The following is a 21,599-nucleotide window of genomic DNA, read 5'->3' as shown; positions in this document are numbered from 1 at the left end:
GGCTAGAAAATGCTTGATGACACCAGAGTGCTTTGTGACACTTGTGTATAATTAGGTTGTGGTTTGCCAAGGGAATGAGCCTTGCTATAGCAACCTGCAGTGCACCAGTCCAGTTTACTAGATCTGGAGTCATTCTTGTGCTCCATCTACTTCAGCAGGTGTCCAATCTCCAGAGAGTTTGTCACTAGTCTAGCTTTCTCATTTTTCAATCCTGTGCATTTTCTGTGGGTATTTTCTTTCCAAAGGTAATGACAGATCCTGACTCAGGTTTTACTAATAAAACTGCAAAATTCTTAGCATAGGTATGTGTTTCAGTTTGTCTGGAGCCTTTGCAATCTTTCAAAAAAGGCAACAACATCCATCTGTTTTCTTCCAAGCTAATATAAAGTTGGCAGCTTTTAAGCTTAAGATGAAATTTGAAATACAGTCAGTGAAGTTGTGTCTTTTATGTGTCAGAATTTAAAAATCCTGAGTCAGGTTCTGAATTTATTCAGTTACACATTTTCCTGTGTGGTTCAATGACTCAAGGTGTGGGTTGGTTTTTTTTGGTGGTTTTGGTTTTTTTTTTTGGGGGGGGGGGGTTGGTTTGTGGGTTTTGTTTGTTTGTTTTGGTTTGGGGTTTTTTTGTTTGTTTGGTTTTTGTCTGCTGTCGTTTTAATCAAGATTGTAAAATTTGTTTGTCTAAAAATCTCCCAAGTCTCCTTTCTCCCCACAGTGGTTATGAAAGGAAGGAATTACGAAGTCTTCTGGTATGTTGTTTTCCACAGCACTAAGTTCTCCAATATTATGCAGAGCACAAATTCCCCAAGTACTGGTTATCCAGCTGGGGAGCTAGGAATGAGTTTGGGTGGGAAGCAGTGCTTAATAAATCTTTGAATTGCTCTCCTTTTGTAAGGTACTTCTTTTTTTTTTTTTTCATGTAGGGGTGGGGAAATGGCTTCATCAACTGCTAATAGAGTTTGTCAACTGGAGTTGCTTTGTTGAGTAATCCATCCTGCTGTGAGGGACTCAGGACCATGGCTGGTAGCAGAGTGATAATCGGTACAGGCTGTACATGGGCTTCACTCTCTTCTGAGATGAGTCAGGCTCACGCAGATGTGAACGTAACAGGGACTTCTGTGGTGCTCTTGAGAGGCTCAGTCCTGGTAATCTCAGTGAATAATCTTGAATAGGAACAGGAGCTCTTTTTGCATGCATGCTCAAGTGGGACTCATGTTCGTTTTTTGGAATAGCATCATCTTTCTTATAGTCACAGTAGCTCCTGCTGCACACACTTGAAAGCTGGAGAAATGTTGACTCAAATCTGCAGTATTTTCACTTCTGGAAGCCAGTTATCTGCAGGATCTCTTATGCATAAAGGAATTGTTTGGTCTCGATAGGGAACCTGAGAGAAAATGAGTTTTCTCATTTTATCATAAGACTGCAAGTGATGGGGATTAATAATGCATGGAAAGGTTTATCATAGTTGATGAGTTATAACAATTGTGATAATACATCTGTTAATTCAGTGAAATGAAGAGGTTCTCTGATCCCAGGATATATAATAGGAAGTTATGTGCCCCATACTGATGACTCGTGGTCTCTGAAACCATGGTGGGCTGTCCAGTGCCAATTAAATAAAAGTAAGAATAATTCTAGGGAGAGGCAAGGGAGGAATAAGTTGGAACTAAGTGTAGTCATGTAACCATGTGCTTCCAAGGATCCAGAAAACTGCAATTACTGTTTGTGTTTGAAAAAATAAATTGTGAAAGTTGCTTTCATTTTCAGTAGCTCTTTTTAATTCTGATTATTAGGGCCTGGAGAGATGCCATGAGGCACACAGGCTGCAGTAGCACCTGACTATATATTTCACAATTCTTGTGTCTTTGTATGCCAGCAGAAACAAGCACCAGCCACCAGCAAGGGAAATGAGTTTAGATTGTCAGAGGGTTGTTTCCATGAACATTCCTGAAGCGAGAGCAGTAACATAGCGGGTTTCATGTTCTGTCTGTAACAGTAATTGCTCTTCTATACTTTGATCACACATTTCTTAGGAAATGCTCTTGACCATGTGAGCCTGGTCAAGTATTTACTTTCACATAAGTAATGGGATTTAAAATTGAACCTCTTGCAGCCCCTGGTATTTCAGGGATTGTTTATCTTCTTTCGCTGTTTCTCCTTCAGGCTTTCTGCTGACAAGTGGTGTTAGCAGCTTCTTGGAGGTCAGGTCCTTGCAGGAGATGGCTTGCAATCTGCATGTGATTAAATATGAATCATCCTTTCCCCTGTTCAGCAAAGTAAGCACCGCTGTGAATCCCATTGAGGCTGATGCGAATTAAGCATGTGGTGTGGTATTTTATTGGACAGGATGAGGTTGTGCACAGGCCTTGATGATTCGGGAATCTGTAAGAGCCAGCGTTTGTTGTGAAGGTAATAATGGCCTCACAACAGAGGCTGTACGTGTCTGCAGGCAGATGTGAAAGCCATGATAATTTGATGGAAAGGTATGAGGAGTGGCAGAGGTTAATCATAAATCCAAATGCATTTGTTTGTTTGCCATCTTTGAATGAATTTATCTTATTTTTACCATTCTAATAGTGCTAACCTGAACACAAGAAGCTGCTCTGCATTTGTGACTGGGACCATGACTGTTTCTTCCTTCCGTGTACCCTTCACATGTTAATTGCTCCCCCTCCTTTACTTAGCCATGCTAGAGGAGGGGGGACCTTAGACTTGGCATGAGACCACTCTGTGCCTATTTTAACTCTGTTGTGAAACCACATGCAGTTCTGGTCTCACCTGGGGGTGAGTTCTGCAGTGCAAGTATGTTTGCTTTTAACCCTGGCAGAATAAAGGTGCTTCAGTTCCCCAAAGGGTTTTTCTGCCGGCGGTGTAGCCACGATGCCAGGGCTGTATAGCTGCAGAGTGAGCTTTTGGATAGGGCCGGCAGCTGCTGGATTGCTGAGTCTCGTTAAGCAAAAATTATGTCACAAAGCACAGAGAAGGCAAGTCTGGACAGGAGCATGTTTTATGCATAGCTTGGGGTGACTTCTTGCACAAAATGTTCCCTCTTTGGAGTAGTGTGGCTGCTCCAGGTGTAAGGGAGAGCACAGCTCTGGAGTACAGCTCCAGGGTTCCCCGGTTTCTGAGAAATGCTGGATGGAAATGAAAAGAGTGTTGGTTTCTTTCCCTGCATCCTGTAAATACAGCATTTGGACATGAACTAGTGCAGGGCAGTCTTCCTCTGTCTGCAGATAAAGCAAAAACACATTCTAGTGCAATTTGCACAGCCCAATTATTGAAGAGCAATAGATAGTAACGCCCCCCCCCCCCCCCCCCCCCCCCGGCAAAAAAAACCCCAACAAAACACCAAAAAGCAAACCAACAAAACCACCAACCAATCCCGGTAAGCCCGGAGTGTCACTGCACTCACAGCAGCCTTTTAATTTGAGAATGTTTTTGTTTCTCTTCCGCCTGCACTGGGCGTTCACGTGCGCTTCCTACCCCGGGAGTTCCTGGTCTCCGTTCCTCACTGAAACAGAAGGGATTCAAGCCAAGGGCCCGAGAGGAGCAAACCCTCCCCTTTCCCTCTCCTCGGACGTTCGTCCCCGCGCAGGAGCGCGCTGTTGTGTATCCTCGCTGATCGAGGGGGTTTGGGATGGTTCAGAGCTGGTCCTGGCCTAAGCGTGCTGATGCTGTTCATGGGAGGAGGCACTGCTGTCCACGTCCCTCCGGCCGGACTGGCATCTCTCCGTGCCCACGCGGAGGCTTTTCCCGTGGATTCCTGGGCGCGGGCTGAGCAACCCCCATTCGCGCAGCACCGAGGCGCGGGGCGGCTCATGCCGCTGCTCTGTTGCCATCCTCCCGCACAGCTGCTCCCCGCACAGCCGCTCCCCGGGCCACCCACGGGCCACCCTCGCCCCGCCCCGCCCCGCCCCGCGAGGATGTGACGCCGCCGGGGCCGCCCCTCGCGGGCGCGGCTCTGAAATAGGGCTCGGCAGCCGCCGCCGGGCAGCCGGAGCCACGGAGCAGCGCGGCCATGCCCGCCCCCGCCGCGCCCCGCAGTCTGGCCGCCGCCGCCCCCGCCGGCAAGGCCAAGCTCACGCACCCCGGCAAGGCCATCCTGGCAGGTAAGGGGCCCCCCGAGGCTCTCCCGGGGCCGGGGCTCGCCCCGCCGCTGCCAGCGTGGGCATCCGGCTGGGCGGGGGCTGCCGGACCCGCCCCGGGGCGGCGGCGCTCCCGTAGGTGCTGCTCCATCCCGGGACTGCCGCCCCTCTCCCGCTGCCCGCGGAAGTCGACCCCGCTGGACCGGGGTTTCCCTTCGGCCACAGCCAAAGAGCTCCCGCGGCTGCATCCCGAGCCTGGACGCTGGCTCCGGGGCTCATCCCGTCCGCGGGGACCGCAACGTCTTGCTAGGCTGTTTCTGCAGCCGGTGGTCCGGCCGGGAAGGTGCCGGTGGGCTCGGACATGACGCGGGGCGAGAGGCGTTCGCGGGGTTCAGCGGGGTTCAGCAGGAGGAAGCGGAACTGATGGGAGAGGCTGGTGGCAGCAAGGACCCCACAGGCTCCCCCGAAGGTGTTAAGGGACAGCAACAGCAGCAGTCGGTTGTCCCTGCCCCAGCTGTGTCCCACAGGCTGCGCTGATACAGCTCCTCTGAGGGCTGCTTGGTCCCTCCTTTGTGCCTCAGCATCAGTCCCTATGGATCAGGGCGTGTTTTCCCGTCCAGTTCTGACCGCTTCCATGGGATCAAAATAGGCTCGAAGTGCAGCAGTAACTGCAGAGTTAACGCTCTGCCTCCTGTTTGTGGCTGCTTCGAGCTCTGAGCTGAATGGAGTCCAAGACAGTCGCAGGCTTGTTAAACTCCTTTGTAGCTGTTCATTAGCTCCCTGGTTTCTCCTGCCAGTCCCAGGACAATTCCCAGAGTGGAGATTAGCGTCTTTGTTTTGAAATGAGCCATCTCAGCCTCGACATGATTGGCATGTTTAGAGCTTTTGTGTTTTCCAGCCAGTTCCCCCTCCTACGATTGTGCCTTTGTTTGTCTATCCAACTCCTCGCTCCCCTTCAAGGGCAGAGCTCCAGCCTCCAGTAGCGGGGCCGGGGAGCATCGGGGCTGTGCCCGCACGGGGAGCGGAGCCGCGGCCGCTCCGGCTCTGCCCACCGGTACTGCCCCCGCCCCGGCGGGCGGCCTCCCTCGCAGCACCGGGAGAGCTGCCGGGCGTGGATGCGGCCGCTGGAGCGTGCAAAGGGTGCCGAGGCCTCCCAGGGTCACGTCTCCGGGAGGGGACTGTGCTATCACTCGGCTGCCTGGCCAAAGGGCTGGGGCACAAGGAGGAGGCAGTCTCCAGTGAGAGGGGTGCCTTCTCGCTCAAATGAACCCTTTGGTGAGGCTGGGCTCCTCCAGAGCTCTGTGCCCCTCTGCGCTGCCCCACCTCAAAATGGGTTGGTTTTTTCAGGCCTCTTGACTTAAAGGTCTTTTAAATGGGATTTAATCCAATTTTGGAATGGGAAGGACAGGCTCTTTCCTTCTTGTCCACCCTTCCCAGTCTTTCACAACTTGCTGTCCACATGCAGTGCATCAGGTTGTCACTGCCTGGACCAGCGTACCAGGATACTTTCATAGATCTTGTGTATATCTGTAATCAGGATCACCAGCTTATCAGTATCAGTGTCCCGTGAGAGAGGTTGCAGCAGACTTGCTCTGCTCTCCCCTGCCCAGAGGAGTTGCTGTGGGTATGCCTGGAAGCTGTCCCGATGTAAAGGAAGGGACATGGTGCTTGTGGCCTTTGCCAGGTGCCAGGTTGGGCAGTACAGCACAAAGCTGTATGTGCACCTGCTTGGGGGGCCCTTCTGGGTTTATGTGAAGCTGCAGAGGTAGAAGAAGGACCCTACTGAGACGCTGGTCTTCTCCTCACAGGCTGTAATCAGAGTAATTGGTTAACGGGCAGAAGTCCAGAGCCAAGCCTCTGTGGCATCTAATTGTATTAGAGAACCACAGAAATGGGAGAAAGCTGCTGTTAACTCCCTGTGCCCTGGTCTGCTCAGCCCTCCAGCCCCTTGCTGGGGGATGCAATGCTGTTTGTGGCTGTCTCTGCTGACTTTAAGGGGTTTGCTGATGCTCTCAGAGTTTCTCATCTGACATCTGTCTGCACAACAGGGGTGCATGCTTCAAAGCTCCACGTTCTGGAGAGCTGGAGGTCTCAAGATGGAACATTCCTGCTGTGCTTCATCAGCCTGTGCTGGTGGAGTTAAGCCATCATCCCACCCTGGGTGTGTATCTGCTCCCAGACCCCGTGTGTAATTGGGATCCTCTGCCAGGGAGGCACAGCTCCCTCGGCTGCCCAGACCTCAACAGGCTGGGGTTGTCTCTTTTCTGAAGAGATGCAAGTAGAGCGCTGTCTGCCAAGAGCTCTTCTCCTTCAGTTGTCGCAGCAGACAAAATGCAAGGTTAAAAATTAATTTGCTAATGGGCTCTCCTTTGTCCAAGCAGCTGTTGTGTGCCAAGGCAGTACTTCACCTTGCAGTGACAACGCTGCCGGTGCTGCTGTGGCTGTGTGTGGCCTGAGCACATGAAGGCAGCTTGACCTCTTCTGCTGGGTAACAACCTGTTAGCAGGCAGGCCAGGAGCCCAGCCATGTCTCCAGCCTCCCCACAGCCAGCTTTCCCATTTTGTGCTGTGGTTTCCAACAGCCCACCAGACTCCTGTCCCTCCCACCAGCATCCTGAAGGGCTGTGTGCTGCTGATCTGCTGTGCTCCCAGCACAGGGCCACACTGCAGTGGGGAGCTTGAAATAAAGGCAGTAAGTGGTGAGACAGGAATGCTGGTGGGACAGTTGTCAGTCACCTCTGGGATTCCTGAGAGAGCCCCTTTGCTGGGTTTTTGGATGCCATGTTGGGTCAGCTCGAGCCAACCTGCAGCGTGGGCAATTTCCAGCCCAGCACAAATGATGTTTGCCATTTGCAGGCAAACCCTCGCACCCCTGCCCTCCTTGGGAACTTTGCTCGAAGTTATCAGTGCTCATTTGATGAAAGGCTCTGCCTGCCTTCGCCAGAGTTAAGTACAGCCTTATTTTGGTTTTAGCTGGCTTTGAAGCCTGGGATCTGCTCCCTCCCACTGAGAAGCTCCCAGCTGCCTTGCTCTCTGTGTGGTACTTCTGCTCACCCGGGGCTGCTGCACAGTTGTTCCTGCCTACACCTAATCCTGCCTGGGCAGGGAGGCAGGACGCCTGGATGTTGTCCTACATGGTGCTGGATTTGGAAAGAGCTCACAGTGGTTGTGGCTGCTACCCTGGTGTTGGCTACCACTGGCAAATAGCAGTGATGTGCACCAGGGTCCAAGGGGGAGCATGGGCAGGGGAGAGGGACTCTGCAGGGAGAGAGAAGGGCCTGAAGAGAGAGTCGGGCATGAAGCAGGGTTCAGCAGGGAGTCCAGGCTCCTGAACAAAGCAGTAATTAGAGCTTCAGTTTCCTCTTCTTTGTTAGTCCTTGATATTATCTTTCTTAGGAAATACTGTACCTGCAGAGGAGAGGAGTTGGAGACTGGGTGTGAAAGCTGAGACTTGCCTCTTGCAGAGCAGGTCTCCTTTCCCAAAAGTCCCAAGTCCATCTGTATTTGCAGGACTGTTGCTCTCAGGAGAGGCTGTGAGGGAGGTTGTGCTGCTGTGAATGGCTGTGGTCCAGCACACTCCCTGGTTTTGAGATGGATGCCTGGTGCTCACAGCAGAGTAGGGGATGTTGCCCCCTTCATGCTGAGCCGGGTGGAGGCTAAGCACAGCCAGGGGGAAGGACTGGTGAGCGTGGAGGGAACCAGTCCTGCCAGGTCTGCTGGCCCTCAGTACATCACTCCTGGCTGTGGTTTCTCCTACAGTTGCCTCCTCTGGCTGTCATCTGTTTGGGGGTGGGGCACAAGGACCATGCTAGCCTTGAGTGTGTCCTGGCTGCCTGGGAGCCCTCATGGGCTGCAGTGGAAACCTGTAAGAGCCCCAAGGCTCCTGGTGGGAGGAGGATGTCAGCCCCAGGGCCAGGAAACCACACTGGGGTGTCCCTTCGGTCTAACAGATTCTGGGTGAGCTGGGGTTAACCCTGGGCTCTGAAATTTGAGATTTTCACATGCCTGATGCTCTGCTTGACATTCTGCAGGCAACTGTTTTCTCTGGGTTGATGTAAACGATCGGAAGGACTCGTCCATCTTCCTGAGACGATGAGCGCCATGAGCTGACAGCTCGGGGATGTTGCAGCATCTCTCAGCTCTGACAGCCCTGTGTGGTGCATGCCAATGTAGCCTCCCTGCTCCTGCTTGTGCCCTGAGGTCTCAGGTCACCTCTTGACATCAGGGATTGATTGTCTGGCCATCTCTTCTCTCTCCCTGTGCTCCAGTGCTTGGTACACAGTCACTCCCCTGTGCTGGGGGCTGGGAGATCAGAGCCTGTCCCCAGGGAACTCTCAGTCCTGGCAGTGGCTCCTTCATCCATCTGCAGGGCTGTGCTGAGGGAGTCATCCAACAGCCCTGGGCTCCGACACTGGCTCCCTGTTGCGTGTCTTTAGAGAGTTTTTTGACTCTTGGTTGGTGTCTGAAGTCAAGTGGTGGGCTGGCCAGGAGCCAGCTCATAGTGATAGAGCTGGGGCCTTGAGGTGTGCAGGGCAACGGGGAGAAGGTGACTTGAGCAGGACGGGGAACCTGGCAGTCTCCAAAGGTGGAGTCAGCACCAAAGGAAGAGGATGCTGTGACTGTGAGCACAGGGAAATGGCTTCTGCCATCATACTCACAGCCGAGAAGTTTAAAAGTAATAATGATTAATTGTCATATTGAGAAGTAAATGCAAAACGGAGATGAATGAGTGAGTTGTGAAAGGACAGCCTGTTCAAACAGGACAGTTCCAGTAAGATTCAGGACAAATTATTTCATCCCATCCGTAGTGTTATCTGCAGCGCTGTTTGCACGGGGCTGTTTACCCACAGTGGCACAGGGTGCAGAGGGGCACCTCTCATGTTTGCCATTCTCTGTATCCCTGGGGGAGGTCAGACCTTCACCAGCCTGCCTGTAGCACTCTCCCATGACCAAAACAGCTGTGAGTGTGTGTTTACTGCTGGACATGCTGAACCCCTGTGCTCCCCACTGGCCTTGCCCCTGTCAGATGGGAGACCTTCCTAATCCCAGCATGGGGACAGACACCCTCTGAGCCTGCTGACCTGCTGCAGGACATGTTTTTTCCCTTCTAACCAAAACACAGGTAAACTTCTGGCAGTCTGGTTTGGGGAAGCAGCCTTCCCCATCTCAGCACTGAGTCAGACTTTTGGTGGCAGAGCTGCCGTGGTGGTTTTCCACAAGGATGTGGCTGCGGATGGGTGATGAAGAGCTGCCCGTGGCCAGAGGAGGTGCCCGGGTGAGGAGTGCAGTGCTGGAGTCCTGGCGAGAGCCAGCTGTCCTGGAGAGCTACAGCCCCAGCGAGGCTCCTGCCTGCTCCTGAGCCCCGAGTTTCACAAGATGGCCCGTGGTTGGAAGTGCCGGGAGGGTGGAGCTGCTAAACCCGTTTCACCGCTGCAGGCAGGGCAGGATTGCTCCACTGCTGCCTCCAGCTGGGTTTTGGCAATGGATGGGTGAAGAGCAGCCTAGACGGCTGCCAGCGGGGCATGGTCCCTCAGTGTGGGGAGCAGGCAGCCATCTGGGCTGCAGGGACCTGTCACAAGCTGCTGGTGCGCATTTCTGCCTCCCTGGTTTGTAGCAGCCTGATGGTCTTTGGTTCTTGGGGTTTTTTCTCCTTATTTCCCCAGCTCCAAAAGCTGTGTTGGCTAATGGGAAAGGGCACCAAGTCCCCTTGTGAGAGTGCTGCATGCTGTAAGCACAGCATCCAGGAGCTGGGCAGGATTGCCCCTTGTGCCCATAGTGTGTGGTCTGTGTCACCAGTGTCAGCTGCTCAGCTCACCCTGTCCAGCTGCACCTTCTGCACGTGGGCTGGGAGCCTCCAGAATGGGGAACTCAGGGCTCAGCTTCCGCTGAAAGCCTGTTTGTGCCTTCCTACCATCCTGAGCCACCCGGCTGGGAGAACAGAGAAGCTCCAGGCATGGGCCCTAGGAGAGCTCTGCTGCTTTGCTTCCACACCCTTAGGAATAATTCCCTCTGGCCTGAAAGGATCCTAATGAATCTGAAGTTAAAAGGCGCTTTTTATATGGAAATCAGGTGCTGGTATGTCAGCATAAGAGTGAAATTACTCATAAAATGGAGAGACTGAAATTGCTCTCCAGGTGCTCACTTCTCATCAGAGCTGCACAGAGACCTGCTGCTCCATCTCTCTGCAGGAGCAGGATGCTTTTGCAGGCACAGCCACTTGGAGGAGTGGCAGAGGGGCCAGTGCCACCTCCTGCCCCTCTGTGGCTCCCAGACAGGGCAGTGGATGTTCATTGGGGCACTGCCTCTAGGTAGGAGTTTGCAGAGGGTGACAGTGCCAGTGCTGGCTGTGCAGCCTCGGCTTGTGTCAGTCCTGGAGCTCTCCTTGTCTTCTCCATCGCAGCTGCATCCTCCCACCCTCAGCACTGCCCCCTGTCCTGGGTCTGGAGCTGGGCTCCCTGGGTCGGAGTGGTCAGTGGTGTCCCCAGAAGCTGCTGTGGACGGGGTGCGAAGCCGAACCTGCGTGTGCTGAGGCCATGACGTGTTGTGTGAGCATTACAGGGGCAGCACCCTCCCACTGTCCCCAAAAAACCCTCTGCTCTCCCTCCTGCCAGCTCTCCCCAGCCGTGCCCAAGGGCTGCAGGCGTGTCCTCAAAGGACGGCCTCCTCTGGTCTCTCTGACGGGGAGAGCTAAACTTTTTCTGGGAAAACTATGCCAGGGTATTTTTCCCGTGTCTCCCTTCCTGCTGGGCCTGCAGTGTCAGGAAAGCTGGCAGCTGAAGCACTTGCAGGCTTGCTGCAGGCAGGGAGCCACTCTCAGTGCTGGGAGTGGGATCGCCCCGCCGAGGGCACCTTCCCTGGGGCCGGGCAGAGCGACCTTCCCTGAAGGACGTTCCCTGTCCTCTGGCTCTGCTGCACCCAGCGAACAGCCAGAGCCTTGGCCCGGCATCTCAGCTGCCCCGCGTGCTCTTTCACCTCCTGAGTGCTGCTGTTCCTGCTGACTCTGCGGTGTTGCAAGAGCTGGAGCTGCTGGTTAAAGTCCGGGTAAACAGGTTGCAAAGCCCCCGCAGCCCTGGCGAGGGAGGGGTTTGGACAAAGCTGCTGATCGCGAGTAGTGGAGTGATTTATTTGCATAGAATGAGGTTTCTGCTGGAGTGAAAGTTTGTGGGGAGAGATGACAGCAGAGCAGGACCTCTGATGGGTCTTGCTTGCAGGGCAGGTGGCCTGTGCCACCCTATCTCTCTGTGGGCAAAAGAAAATGGATTAAAATTGCTGCAAGTCATGGAGTGCTCTGTACACCTTCCCATGGGATTTGAGGCCAGAACAACACTGGGGAACAGGGAGAGGAACTGGCAGCATGGGTGCCCTGCTCCTTCATCTTTGGCTAGGGCAGCCTCATTGCCCCAGAGGCTGCCAGTTCCCAGGAACAACATGCTGTTCCTTTGCTGGGCTCCTGTGGATGGCTTTCCTGTGGGATGCTGGGCAGACCCTCTGCCTCCCCTGCATGGACAAGTGTGACTGCTGAGGCTGTGAGCAGGTTGCAGGAGGTGCAGCATCTCTCCCTGTACCATTTGGTGTGGCTGCTGTGAGCTGAGGTGCTGGTTGCCCCTGGACTGCTGCTTGTGTGGGTGCTTCCCTGCTGTCTGGCTCCTGGATGTGCTGGGGCAGGAGCTGGTGCTGAGGGACCGAGAGAGAACAAATATTTATGGTGCTTAAAATGTCCGGCACTTCAGTTCTGCAGTGTAGGAGGGAGGGAGTGGCCTTGGCAGCACCTGGAGTGTTCATGTGGCTGTGGTGGCACAAGGCTGGTGGCACGGTGGTGTGCAGCGGTGTGGGGAGGCGCCAGCTGGTGCTCAGCTTTTTGGGGACTGTTGCACCCAGCTGGAGGACATTGCTCCTTATCATGCTGCTCTCTGGGGCCTGCCAGCTGCTTCTGCACGAGCTGTTTGTCTTTGCAGGAGAAATTAGTGTTTGGCCAGCCCCCTGCCATGGGACCAGCAGTGTCTATCTGCCACTCTGACAGACATGCCAAGGGCAGGAGAGGGTTGAGGGGGTAGCAGGAGTGCTCTGGGGACCCTGGGGATGGTGGCTGTCCTCCTGTGATGCCCCAGGGGAGCTGTTGGCTGGCTGCAGTGCTGTGAGCTGGCCCTGTGGCTTCCTCCCACGCCCCCAAAGCAGCGGGTGCCACGAAGGCATCAGGGCTGGCAGTGGTCACCCATTGCTGCCTCCTGAGAAGCGCCTGCCTGGGCTGGGCTGGGCTGGGCTGGGCTGGAGCTCAGCCCCCCTGGGAACATAGAGGGAAACAAGGGGCCTTTGTTTGCTGTGGCAGAGCTGGGCTGGCCTCATGCCCTGTCCCCACGGGGCCGGGATGCTGCTGGGCTGGGCTGGCCTGTCCTGCCTTGGGTACTCAGTGCCACGGTGTCCCCGTGGATGCTCTTCGAGCACAAAGCTGAGCTTTACATTGTCCTGGCTGTGTTGAGGCTGGCCTGGCTTCTTGGCTCCCGGGGCAGGACAGTGCAGCCTGGTGCTTTTTGTGCCTGGGGGGAAAACCAGCATAAGGCTTTAAGATGGGTGCTGCCCAGCTGCTGGAAGGAATGTGGGGAGGCTGCTTTTCCCTTCCCTCCAGGACTGGGCTGAGAGAAGGCAGCAGTGCTCCAGAACATGCCAGTTGCCAGTGGCACTGGCAGGGGGCAACTGTATGCAACACCAGAGAGATCAAGGGTCTCTCTTGCAAATCTGGAGGCTGCGCAGAAGAAATAAGACTTTGTGGGAAAGTCTGCTTGTCCAGGGAGTTGGGGCTGCCTGCTCTTGTTACAGGGAGCAGCCATGGGCTGTGGTGTCCCCTATCATCATCCCCTTATGGGGGTACTTTGGGGGGTGCTGATAAGCAGAGCTGTGGCACCAGCCTGTGCTTCACTGCAAAGCAGGATAACAACCACTGCACCCAGTCCCAGCCTCTCCCACAAAGGCAGTGTGTTCCCTGCTGGGCTGTCCCCTGGGCTGTGGTGGGGCTGCAAGCCTGGGGTGGCTGCAGTGGGGGCCACGGTGCTGCTGAGTCACATCAAGGACATGGCCAGGCTGGAGGAGCCACTGGAGGCTGTATGGGAGACTGGGAGCTGGCAGCCCCCCTGACCCCACACTGTGCCCCAGCCTGTGGGCTGGAGCATATTCACCTTCCTGGGCAAGGAGCAGGGAGATCCTGGAGGTGCTCAGGGCAGTGTTGACCCCAGTGGCAGTGCCCTGTTCTGGGCTGAGCAGGGTTGGCCCTGTGAGTCCTGAGGGGGCTCGGCCACGCTTCCTCCTGGTGCCGGCACAAAGGGCTCCCGCTGCTCGGCGGCCCCAGCCGCGCTTTGATGCGAGGAAGCGCCCTGTGATCCGTCGTGGCCGGATGGGCTGAGCCCAGCTCCCCCAGCACTGCTGGGTGCAGCCATGCTGAGGGGAGCCCCAGGGCTGAGAGCCAGCATCCCTTGCTGCCCGGCCATCAGGAGAGGCTGCAGCCGGTGTAATCAGTGCCCAGGAGCCGCTGCTGCGGGAGCCCAGGGCAGCCAGACAGGCTTGATGATAATTGTGCTTCCTGCTGGCATAGCCAGGCCTGCAGATGGGCTCCTACTGCTGTGGGGAGTGGTGCTGGGCCTGCCGCAGCACCACTGGGTTTATAAATCCCAGCGCTGGCAGCTCACCTGAGGGTGCGAGGCGCCAGAGAGGGAGAGGTGCCTTTGAGGGGCAACACACCAGATAGACAGCCATGGGTGCAGTGTTTTGCTCTGTTTTCCCACTCCTTTTCCCAGTCTTCTTGACAGCTCTTGCCATGGCTGGGCAGTGATGCCCATGCAAGGCACCAGGTTGGCACAGGGCCCTGCTGCTGTGTGGAGTTGTCAGGGTTTTGGTGAGGACAGGGACATCGTGTCCCGGCCCAGACCTGGCTGCCAGAGGTCCCAGGCTCAGCCAGCATGGAGCCAGGAGCAGCCATGTGGCACTGAATGGGCACAATGCTGCTCCTGCCTCAGGGTTCCTTCCTCTCGCATGCAGGTGGCCTGGCTGGAGGGATCGAGATCTGCATCACATTCCCTACTGAGTATGTGAAGACACAGCTGCAGCTGGACGAGAAGGCAAACCCTCCCCGCTACAAGGGCATTGGTGAGCAACCTCTCTGGGTTTGGGGCTCCTGGGAGCCTGGCTGGTGCTGGGGGGATTTGGCAGGGCAGTGGTGGGTGGTCCTCGGCGTGGTGGGTGACAGTGGCACCGCTGTGCTCTGCGCAGGGGACTGTGTGAAGCAGACTGTCCGTGACCATGGCATCCGGGGGCTGTACCGGGGGCTCAGCTCGCTGTTGTATGGCTCCATCCCCAAGGCTGCTGTCAGGTATGTGCCCCCATGGCAAGGGGTGAGTGGGGGGGACCCCCCAACAGCAGTGAACAAGGGGGTGGCTTTGCCCTCCGTGTCTCCACTGGCATTTTACCAAAGCCAGGTGGTTTCCCAGGCAAGGGAGGGTCCTCTCACAGGGTGTGCAGCTGCTCCTGGAGACAGACCCATAGTGGGGGGGTGCAGCCCCCCGTCCCGGTGCCCAGGGCTTGGCACAGTGGCTCCTTTGCAGGTTTGGGATGTTCGAGTTCCTCAGCAACCAGATGAGAGATGAGCAGGGACGGCTGGACAGCACACGGGGCCTCATCTGCGGGCTGGGGGCTGGCGTGGCTGAGGCCGTGGCCGTGGTCTGCCCCATGGAGACTGTGAAGGTGGGTGGTTGTGGCTGCTACTGTCCCCTGCCTTGGCACCTCCCCTGCCTTGTGCTGGGCTGGGAGAGGGAAAAAGCCAGGGATGCCCAAATCTGGGGACCTGAGGGCTGTCTGTATTTGCTCAAGACAGTTTTGTAGGGGAGGGTATGATGCTGGAAAGCCCTGTGGAGGTCAAGTCAGGTGGCCCTGGCCCCTCCCCCACTCCAGGGAGGAGCCTCATGCCCAGGAGTCATCTTGTCACCCATTTTATGAGTGTAAGCCCCACATGACTGCTTGCAGCGGCAGTTTCCCAGGTTTTCCTCTGCAAAAGGCATTGCTGGCCATGGGCACAGGCTTCCCCCATGATGTCTCCCAGAGTTGCCTGATTGCATGGGTCAGCTCTGGCCTTGGGACCGTCCCTGGAGCAAGGCAGGAGGTAGCTGGCAGCCCTTTGGGGCCATTGCATTACCTCAGCCAGGACAAGTGCATCATCTCCTTGTAGGTGAAGTTTATCCATGACCAGACCTCTCCCAACCCCAAATACCGTGGTTTCTTCCATGGCGTCCGGGAGATCGTTCGGGAACAGGGTGAGTCCCGGGAAAGTGGCACCCTGATCCCCTGAGTACTGCCTTGCTATGGGGACAGGGTGGGAAGTGGTGGATGGGCACAGGCTGGGACAGGTGGCCTGGTAAGGTTTTTCTCTGCCACTTGAGGCTGGTCTCCCCTCCAACACCCTCTTCTTGCAGGACTGAAGGGGACCTACCAGGGCCTAACTGCAACCATCCTCAAGCAAGGATCAAACCAGGCCATCCGCTTCTTTGTCATGACCTCCCTCAAGAACTGGTACAAAGGTACGGTGCCCTTGGCCCCCCAGGCCGCCCTGGCTCTGCCTCTGGCTCCCCAGCCGCCTTTGGGAGCTGGGATGTTTTTTCCATCCACACACTCTCTATTTCTCATGGCTCAGCCATTTGGAATGGAGGAAAGTGAAAACCAGGGTGGGGTGGCACCGGCTTGTGGCGCTGACAGGTCCTGGTGCTGGAGTATCACTTTCCCACTCACCCTGAGCCCCATGGTGCAGCGTGGGCTGGTGCTGGTGCTGCTGGATGGTCCCCAGCTCAGCACTGCACCCTGATCACAAGCAGCCAGACCTGGGACCTTCCTTGCAGGCTCCCTCAGGAATGTACGCGGGAATCCCACCACCACTCTGCCCTCAACCTCTCTTCCTTCCCAGGAGACAATCCCAACAAGGTCATAAACCCCTTCGTAACAGGGGTGTTTGGAGCCCTTGCTGGAGCTGCGAGTGTCTTTGGCAACACCCCCTTGGACGTGGTGAAGACCAGGATGCAGGTACGGTGCCAGGGCACAGTGCGGGACTGCTCTGCATGCAGCAGCCTGGGGGCACCCACTGCCTGGGAGCTGTTTCCTGCAGTCCCTGGGGCAGGCATGTGATGCCAGTGAGGTTTGGTTGGGAGATGTCTGCGATTGCTCCTGATCCGTGGGGAGTGTTTGCACAGAGGTGGGGACATCCCTGTGGGGTCTGATGTCCTGCAGCAGTGGAGAGAGAAATCAGTTCCTCATGGTACACTGCCAGCTCTCTGCCTCCCCCATGAAATCTCCCAGATGCAACCCTGGCTCTGGCCTCTGATCCTGCTTTTTCCTTCCCACAGGGGCTGGAAGCACACAAGTACAAGAACACCTGGGACTGCGCCTACCAGATCATGAAACATGAAGGGCCCCTGGCGTAAGCTCTGCAGGGGTGGTGGCTGGGAGGAGGATGGGCAGGGAAGGGGCTGTGAGGCACCCAGCCCCATGGCCGCCCTCTCTATCCCTGGCAGGTTTTACAAGGGCACAGTGCCTCGCTTGGGCCGTGTGTGTCTTGACGTGGCCATCGTCTTCATCATCTACGATGAGGTGGTCAAATTCCTCAACAAAGTGTGGAAAACGGACTGAGGGGCCGGGCCAGGCAGCCCCTGCCTCCTGTGCCCCGCAGGGCTGCAGCTGGAGAGCAGAGACCAAACCCACACCCGCCTGCGGCACTGCTGGGGCCAGGTCTGCCCTGCACACCCCAAACCTGGCCACCTTTATCTTTAGGAACAGGCTCTGGAGCAGGTTAAATTACTAGTTGCGTGCTAAAAGGAGCAGGGAGGGAGCTGCATCCCACCATCCCAACCCCCAGCATCCCAGGTCATGCCCACCCCAATCTCCTGGTGACACTTTCCCCCGGCCCCACATCAGCTTTGTGTTCTGGTTAACCAGGGTGAGATGTCCCTTGGACAGTGGCCTTGGGGCTCCCAGCAGCCAGGAGCTGCTGACTGCCTGGGGAGCAGCTGTTTTGGAGGTGCTGAGAGCCCCCTCGAGCCCTGTGGGTGCAATGTCAAGCTGTACATCACAAGCTGACAGTGGGGCTGATGCCACCAGCGGGGTCACAGCAGCTCTGGGAGGGGGCCCAACAGCCCTGCACCCCCGGGATGGGAGGGCAGTGACCGCCTGGTGTGACCCCAAGCTCCCTCCTCCCTCCCTGCCAGCACCAAGACCACCGGCATGCAACATCCCATCCAATCCCATCCCTGGGGTCCTGCTCAGCCCTGGGCTGCTGAGCAGGGCTTGCCCAAAATTGCACATACAGCCAGGCCTTTAGTTCTGCTCCCTGTGGGCTGGGGTTGGGGTGAGCTGGGTGTCGCTCACCTGCCGTTTACAGCCGAGGCGTGTGTGCGAGCCGGGGCAAGGCAGTGCAGCCCCACGCCACAGGCTTGGCCCCTCGGCCAGGGGTGCAAACTCCTTTCTTCTGCCACATTCCCTGCATCTGCCCTCCTGCCGGTTCTCTGTGGTGCCGTAGGTGATCCCGTAGCTTTTGGAGCTTCACGCTGACTCACTAACACCCGTGGCCGTGGGGCTGGAGCCCTGCCCTGCCCGTGCCAGGCTCGCCTCATTGGATTTGTGCCAAATTTCTCCCTGAGGGAGCTGGGGGTGCAGGAGCCAGGGCTCAACCTGTCCCTTGTCTCTCTTGTAGCCAGCGATGAGCTCAGCCTTAACACAGGAGGGTGAAGGAGGAAAGCCCAGGCACGGTTTACCTGCGGCTTTTGGCTCTGAAGCCAGTGAGGGTTGCATTAGATTTTTTTTAAATTATTATTCTGTTTTACATTCGCAATTTGAATAAAATCAGTCTGGCTGTAGCAGCTGCGTTGGCGTCCGGGCTGTGCTGAGTGGGCAGTGAGTGGCTCCTGCCCTGTGGGTGGGGGACGGGGCTGCCCATCATGCCGAGATGGTGCTCCTGGGGGAGCATCAGCTCCAGCCCAGTACTGCCCATTCACAGATGCTCCCTGGCAGGGTTCTGTTGTCTCATGCACAGTGCTTTGTTAATAATTCTGGTTAATTGTATGAAGTCCTTGCCCTGCCGTGGAGCCAAGGGACGGCGAGGGGCGGTGGAGCAGAAGGGAACGGGCTTTGTCCCCCGCCCAGCCCGGGGGCGGTGCGGCACAGCCGGAGCTCCCAGCGCGGCCACCGGCACAGCCCTCGCTGCTCATCCGGAGTTCGCTGGTGCGGGGCAGAGCCATCGTTCCGCGGGGCTCGCAGGCTCCGCTGCCATGCGGGGCCCGCTGCTCTGGGCGGTTTGGCTGCTGGCCACCGGCTGCCTGGTGGGTGCCACGGGCAGCTGCCGGCACCGCTGCTGCTCCGGCAGGAACAACGCCTGCTGGGCCCCCGGCACCCGCCGGGCTCTCTGCTACTGCGACTCGTACTGCCAGAGGACGGGGGACTGCTGCCAGGACTACCTCGCCACGTGCCGCCGTGCCGGTGAGTGGCCGAGGGGATGGCACTGGCCGGACCGCGGCTGGGGACACCAGCCTGGGCTGCTGTGCTCGGTGGCGAGTGTTTGCTGTTACCTGTTAGCCCCGTACTTTGAGTGGTTAGAGGATGTGCCTGGTGATGCCGGCTGGGCTGGATTTGTAGCAATGTCCCATTTGTCCCCTTTTTTCCATGCTGAATGTCTGGCTGGCCCCAGTACAATGAGAGAGCCCGCAGGGGCGGCCTCGGGTCTGCAGCTGATGGTAGCGCTGTCACCGCAAGCCTGAGTGGTCAGCGTGGGACCCAGCAGGACAAGCCCCGGTGTCGCCTCTGCTACTGGCACAGGCAGTGACCGGGGCACAGGGACCGGGGAACCGGGGGCTGCAATGAGGGTGCCAAACCAGGGCTCGTGGACTTGGGGAGTGCAGAACCAGCCTGCCCTGGGGACCCAAATCTGGGCAGGCAGGCGCCGGCCACGGCCCCCTGGACAATTGCCGCAGTCAGCCCTTCCTAATCTCCGGGGAGATTAGCCGGGTCCAGCTCAGCGCGATGCACACAAGGATAAAGCCCTGCGGAAGCAGCTCACAATGCCCCTGCACTGGCAGGGGTCAGGGAAGAGGGGCTGCTGGGGTCACTCTGGCCCTTGTCCTTCCTCCCCTCTCCCCCTCCCCTGTGCCGCATCTCCCCTGCTCTGCTCTTTCCGTTGTTCATGACACTGAAAGTCTTTTTTTTCCCTCTCCTCCATCCCTGGCAGCGGTGGGCTGTGCTGTGGGGCCCTGGGGGCCGTGGAGCGGGTGCAGCTCCCCGTGCGGGGTTGGCAGCAGGGCCCGCAGCCGCCAGGTCACTGTCCCGCCCCGGCACGGAGGGGATCCCTGTCCCGACCTCAAGCAGCGCCGCGGCTGCCTGGGGCAGCACCCGACCTGCGGGACGGCCAAAGGTAACGTGGGCTGCCTGCTGCCCTCCTGCGTGGTCGTCCCCATGTGCTGCCGTCCCCGTTGCCCGTCCTGGGGTGTCTTTAATCATCCCCGTGCCCCTCACAGCTGCTCTTCTGCCAGAGGTAGCCAAGATACTGCCCAGCTCCTTCAGCCAGGACTTGAGAGATCCCTGGCAAAGAGCTGGGCTGCTGCTGCCGGAGGAGCCCTCTGGGTATGTGTGGAGTTGGGGCCCCTCTGTAGCCCCCCTCCCCAAAGCTGGGACCCCTCTGCACCCCCCTTGCATTCATGACCCCTTTGCAACCCCCAGATCCCGGTCCTTTTTCCTTCCCCCCACCATTACTCTCCTCCCTGCCCCAAACCATGACCCTGTTGCACCCCCATACAAAACCACGGCCCTTTGCATGCCCCTATAAGCATTATCCTTCCCACCCTCCAAACCATGATCCCTCTGCACCCCCTCAGAGCCATTACTCTTCTCACCTCACCAGCCAAGGCCCCTCTGCCACCTCCCAAACCCACATCCCTCTTATACCCCAATCCATAAAAAAACCACCACAACCTCTGTCCTACCTTCCGACCACCATTTTCCCTCTTTTCTCCCCACATTTTCCCCGCTCCCCAGCTCCCCCCTCCCCAGCTACTGCGGCTATTTCCGCCTGACGCAGGTGGGGCCCCCGTGCCGTGGGCAAGCCTGGAGCCGCCGCCTGCACCGGGACAAGCAGGTGTGTGTGGAATGCTGGGGGAATCTGTCCCAGCGCCGTCCCCACTGCACTGGACACGGGCTGCAAGGAGCCAGGTAAGTGCTAATTTGTGGCATCCCCACCGTGGGATCTCTCCTGAGGAACATCTGTCCCTGCCTCTAAGGCATTTTCTGCTTACATTCTAGTTATAATATTAGTATGCAAAGCTATAATTATGTTAAAATATGCCACAATATTATAGTATACCATCATATTATTAAATAAATCAATAGTATGTCCTATAAACCAATATTATAATATAAAAATAAACATATTTAAATAGAATAGAATATCTCTGTTGGAAGGGACATACAATGGTCATCTAGTCTGACTGCCATTATTATATATATTATATAAACCCATATATAAAACTGTATTTAATTTTTAAAAAATTATGTTTATCAATGGCACACCACAGTTCTCACTGATTTTTCCCTTCCAGGACATTTTGGGTGGCTGCTTCTGTGGTAGGGTGCCAGGGCTCGTGGGTGCAGGAGGGCCTGCAGGAGGGCTGTGTCTGCTCCCCACCAGCTCTCATCTTCGTGTAGGATCCCCCTGGGAAGGTGAGCTGAGCCTCCCCATGGCACCACTCCTTGCTGGGGAGGTGGGGAATGGAATAAAAATGTGGTCTCTTTCATAACTTCACCCTTCTGCAGGTTTGCTGCTCACCCTTGGAGCCAGCTCCCTCTGTTGTCCATTAAATATTTTGTTGAAGAATGGAAAAACCCTTCTTATAAAGATTAAAAATAAGGGAATTGCTAAAGTGTGGTGATTAATGGTAGAACAACAGCACAATGAGGTTAAGTCTGGGTCAGAAGATGATGCAGTGGTGACGTGTGTGATGATGTCACGCTCAGCCATGACATCACACTTTCAGGGAGCTGCGGCCGGCAAGACACGTGAGGATGGAGGCAGCGTCCTTCCTCTTGTCTGAACTCATTCACTGCAGTACCAGGTGAGCCTTGCAGGGCAGTTCAGCTGCCTGCTGGTCTTTGCAGAGAGAAATTAAACAGACACCCAAAGTCTGCACGTGGGCAATGGTGCCGGTGGTCCAGTTCCAGCCATGGGGCTCAGCAGCCCCCGCTGGAAGGAATGAGGCTGGGCTGGGTGTGCTGCTGCCCTTCCCCACTCCTCACCCAGCACGACATGACCTTGCTGATGGGGTCCCTACTCCAGCTTTGGGTTGTGGTACCACAGCCCAGGGTGGGAGCGTGTGCCATGCCAGGGCTGGATCTTGCTCCACTGCAGCCAGTGGCTGTTGCCTGTTTGCTGCCCCAGGACGTGTTTGGCGCCTGCAGCCCACTCGCACACCACCCTCCTGGGCAGGCAAATTAAAAGGCTTCAACACTG

General features: G+C 56.7%; 2 protein-coding genes and 1 long non-coding RNA gene across 7 annotated transcripts; 2 read left to right on the top strand and 1 right to left on the bottom strand.

The window, feature by feature from the left end:
* Window positions 1-422: 422 nt before the first annotated feature.
* Window positions 423-3,942, bottom strand: LOC125335342. Its single transcript, XR_007207422.1, has 2 exons — window positions 3,413-3,942; window positions 423-3,134 (listed from the first exon to the last, which is right to left on the bottom strand). It is a non-coding gene; the product is annotated as an uncharacterized LOC125335342 (long non-coding RNA).
* Window positions 3,943-3,978: 36 nt separating this feature from the next.
* On the top strand, window positions 3,979-17,964 carry SLC25A1 (solute carrier family 25 member 1). Its single transcript, XM_048322895.1, has 9 exons — window positions 3,979-4,109; window positions 14,111-14,218; window positions 14,342-14,441; window positions 14,674-14,812; window positions 15,294-15,378; window positions 15,538-15,642; window positions 16,023-16,138; window positions 16,459-16,532; window positions 16,627-17,964. The coding sequence occupies exons 1-9, from the start codon at window positions 4,019-4,021 to the stop codon at window positions 16,739-16,741; spliced, it is 933 nt and encodes a 310-aa protein (XP_048178852.1). The 5' UTR covers window positions 3,979-4,018; the 3' UTR covers window positions 16,742-17,964.
* Window positions 17,965-18,045: 81 nt separating this feature from the next.
* Window positions 18,046-21,599, top strand: LOC125335339 (somatomedin-B and thrombospondin type-1 domain-containing protein-like). Of its 5 annotated transcripts, none has more exons than XR_007207421.1 (6): window positions 18,046-18,583; window positions 19,329-19,511; window positions 19,615-19,720; window positions 20,175-20,305; window positions 20,692-20,812; window positions 20,906-21,599. XR_007207421.1 is itself a non-coding variant. In XM_048322893.1 (6 exons), exons 1-5 carry the CDS (start codon window positions 18,046-18,048, stop codon window positions 20,795-20,797), a joined length of 1,107 nt encoding a protein of 368 aa, XP_048178850.1. In that variant the 3' UTR covers window positions 20,798-20,812; window positions 21,127-21,599. The 5 variants fall into 5 exon arrangements, 4 of the variants coding, with proteins under 4 accessions (XP_048178850.1, XP_048178849.1, XP_048178851.1 ...); XM_048322893.1 differs by having other exon boundaries at window positions 20,132-20,305; window positions 21,127-21,599; XM_048322892.1 differs by having other exon boundaries at window positions 20,132-20,305.

This window comes from Corvus hawaiiensis, chromosome 18 (assembly GCF_020740725.1).
Source record: "Corvus hawaiiensis isolate bCorHaw1 chromosome 18, bCorHaw1.pri.cur, whole genome shotgun sequence".
Lineage (NCBI taxonomy): Eukaryota > Metazoa > Chordata > Aves > Passeriformes > Corvidae > Corvus > Corvus hawaiiensis.
Note: the sequence above shows the minus strand (reverse complement) of the source record. Positions and strands in the feature narration are given on the sequence as shown.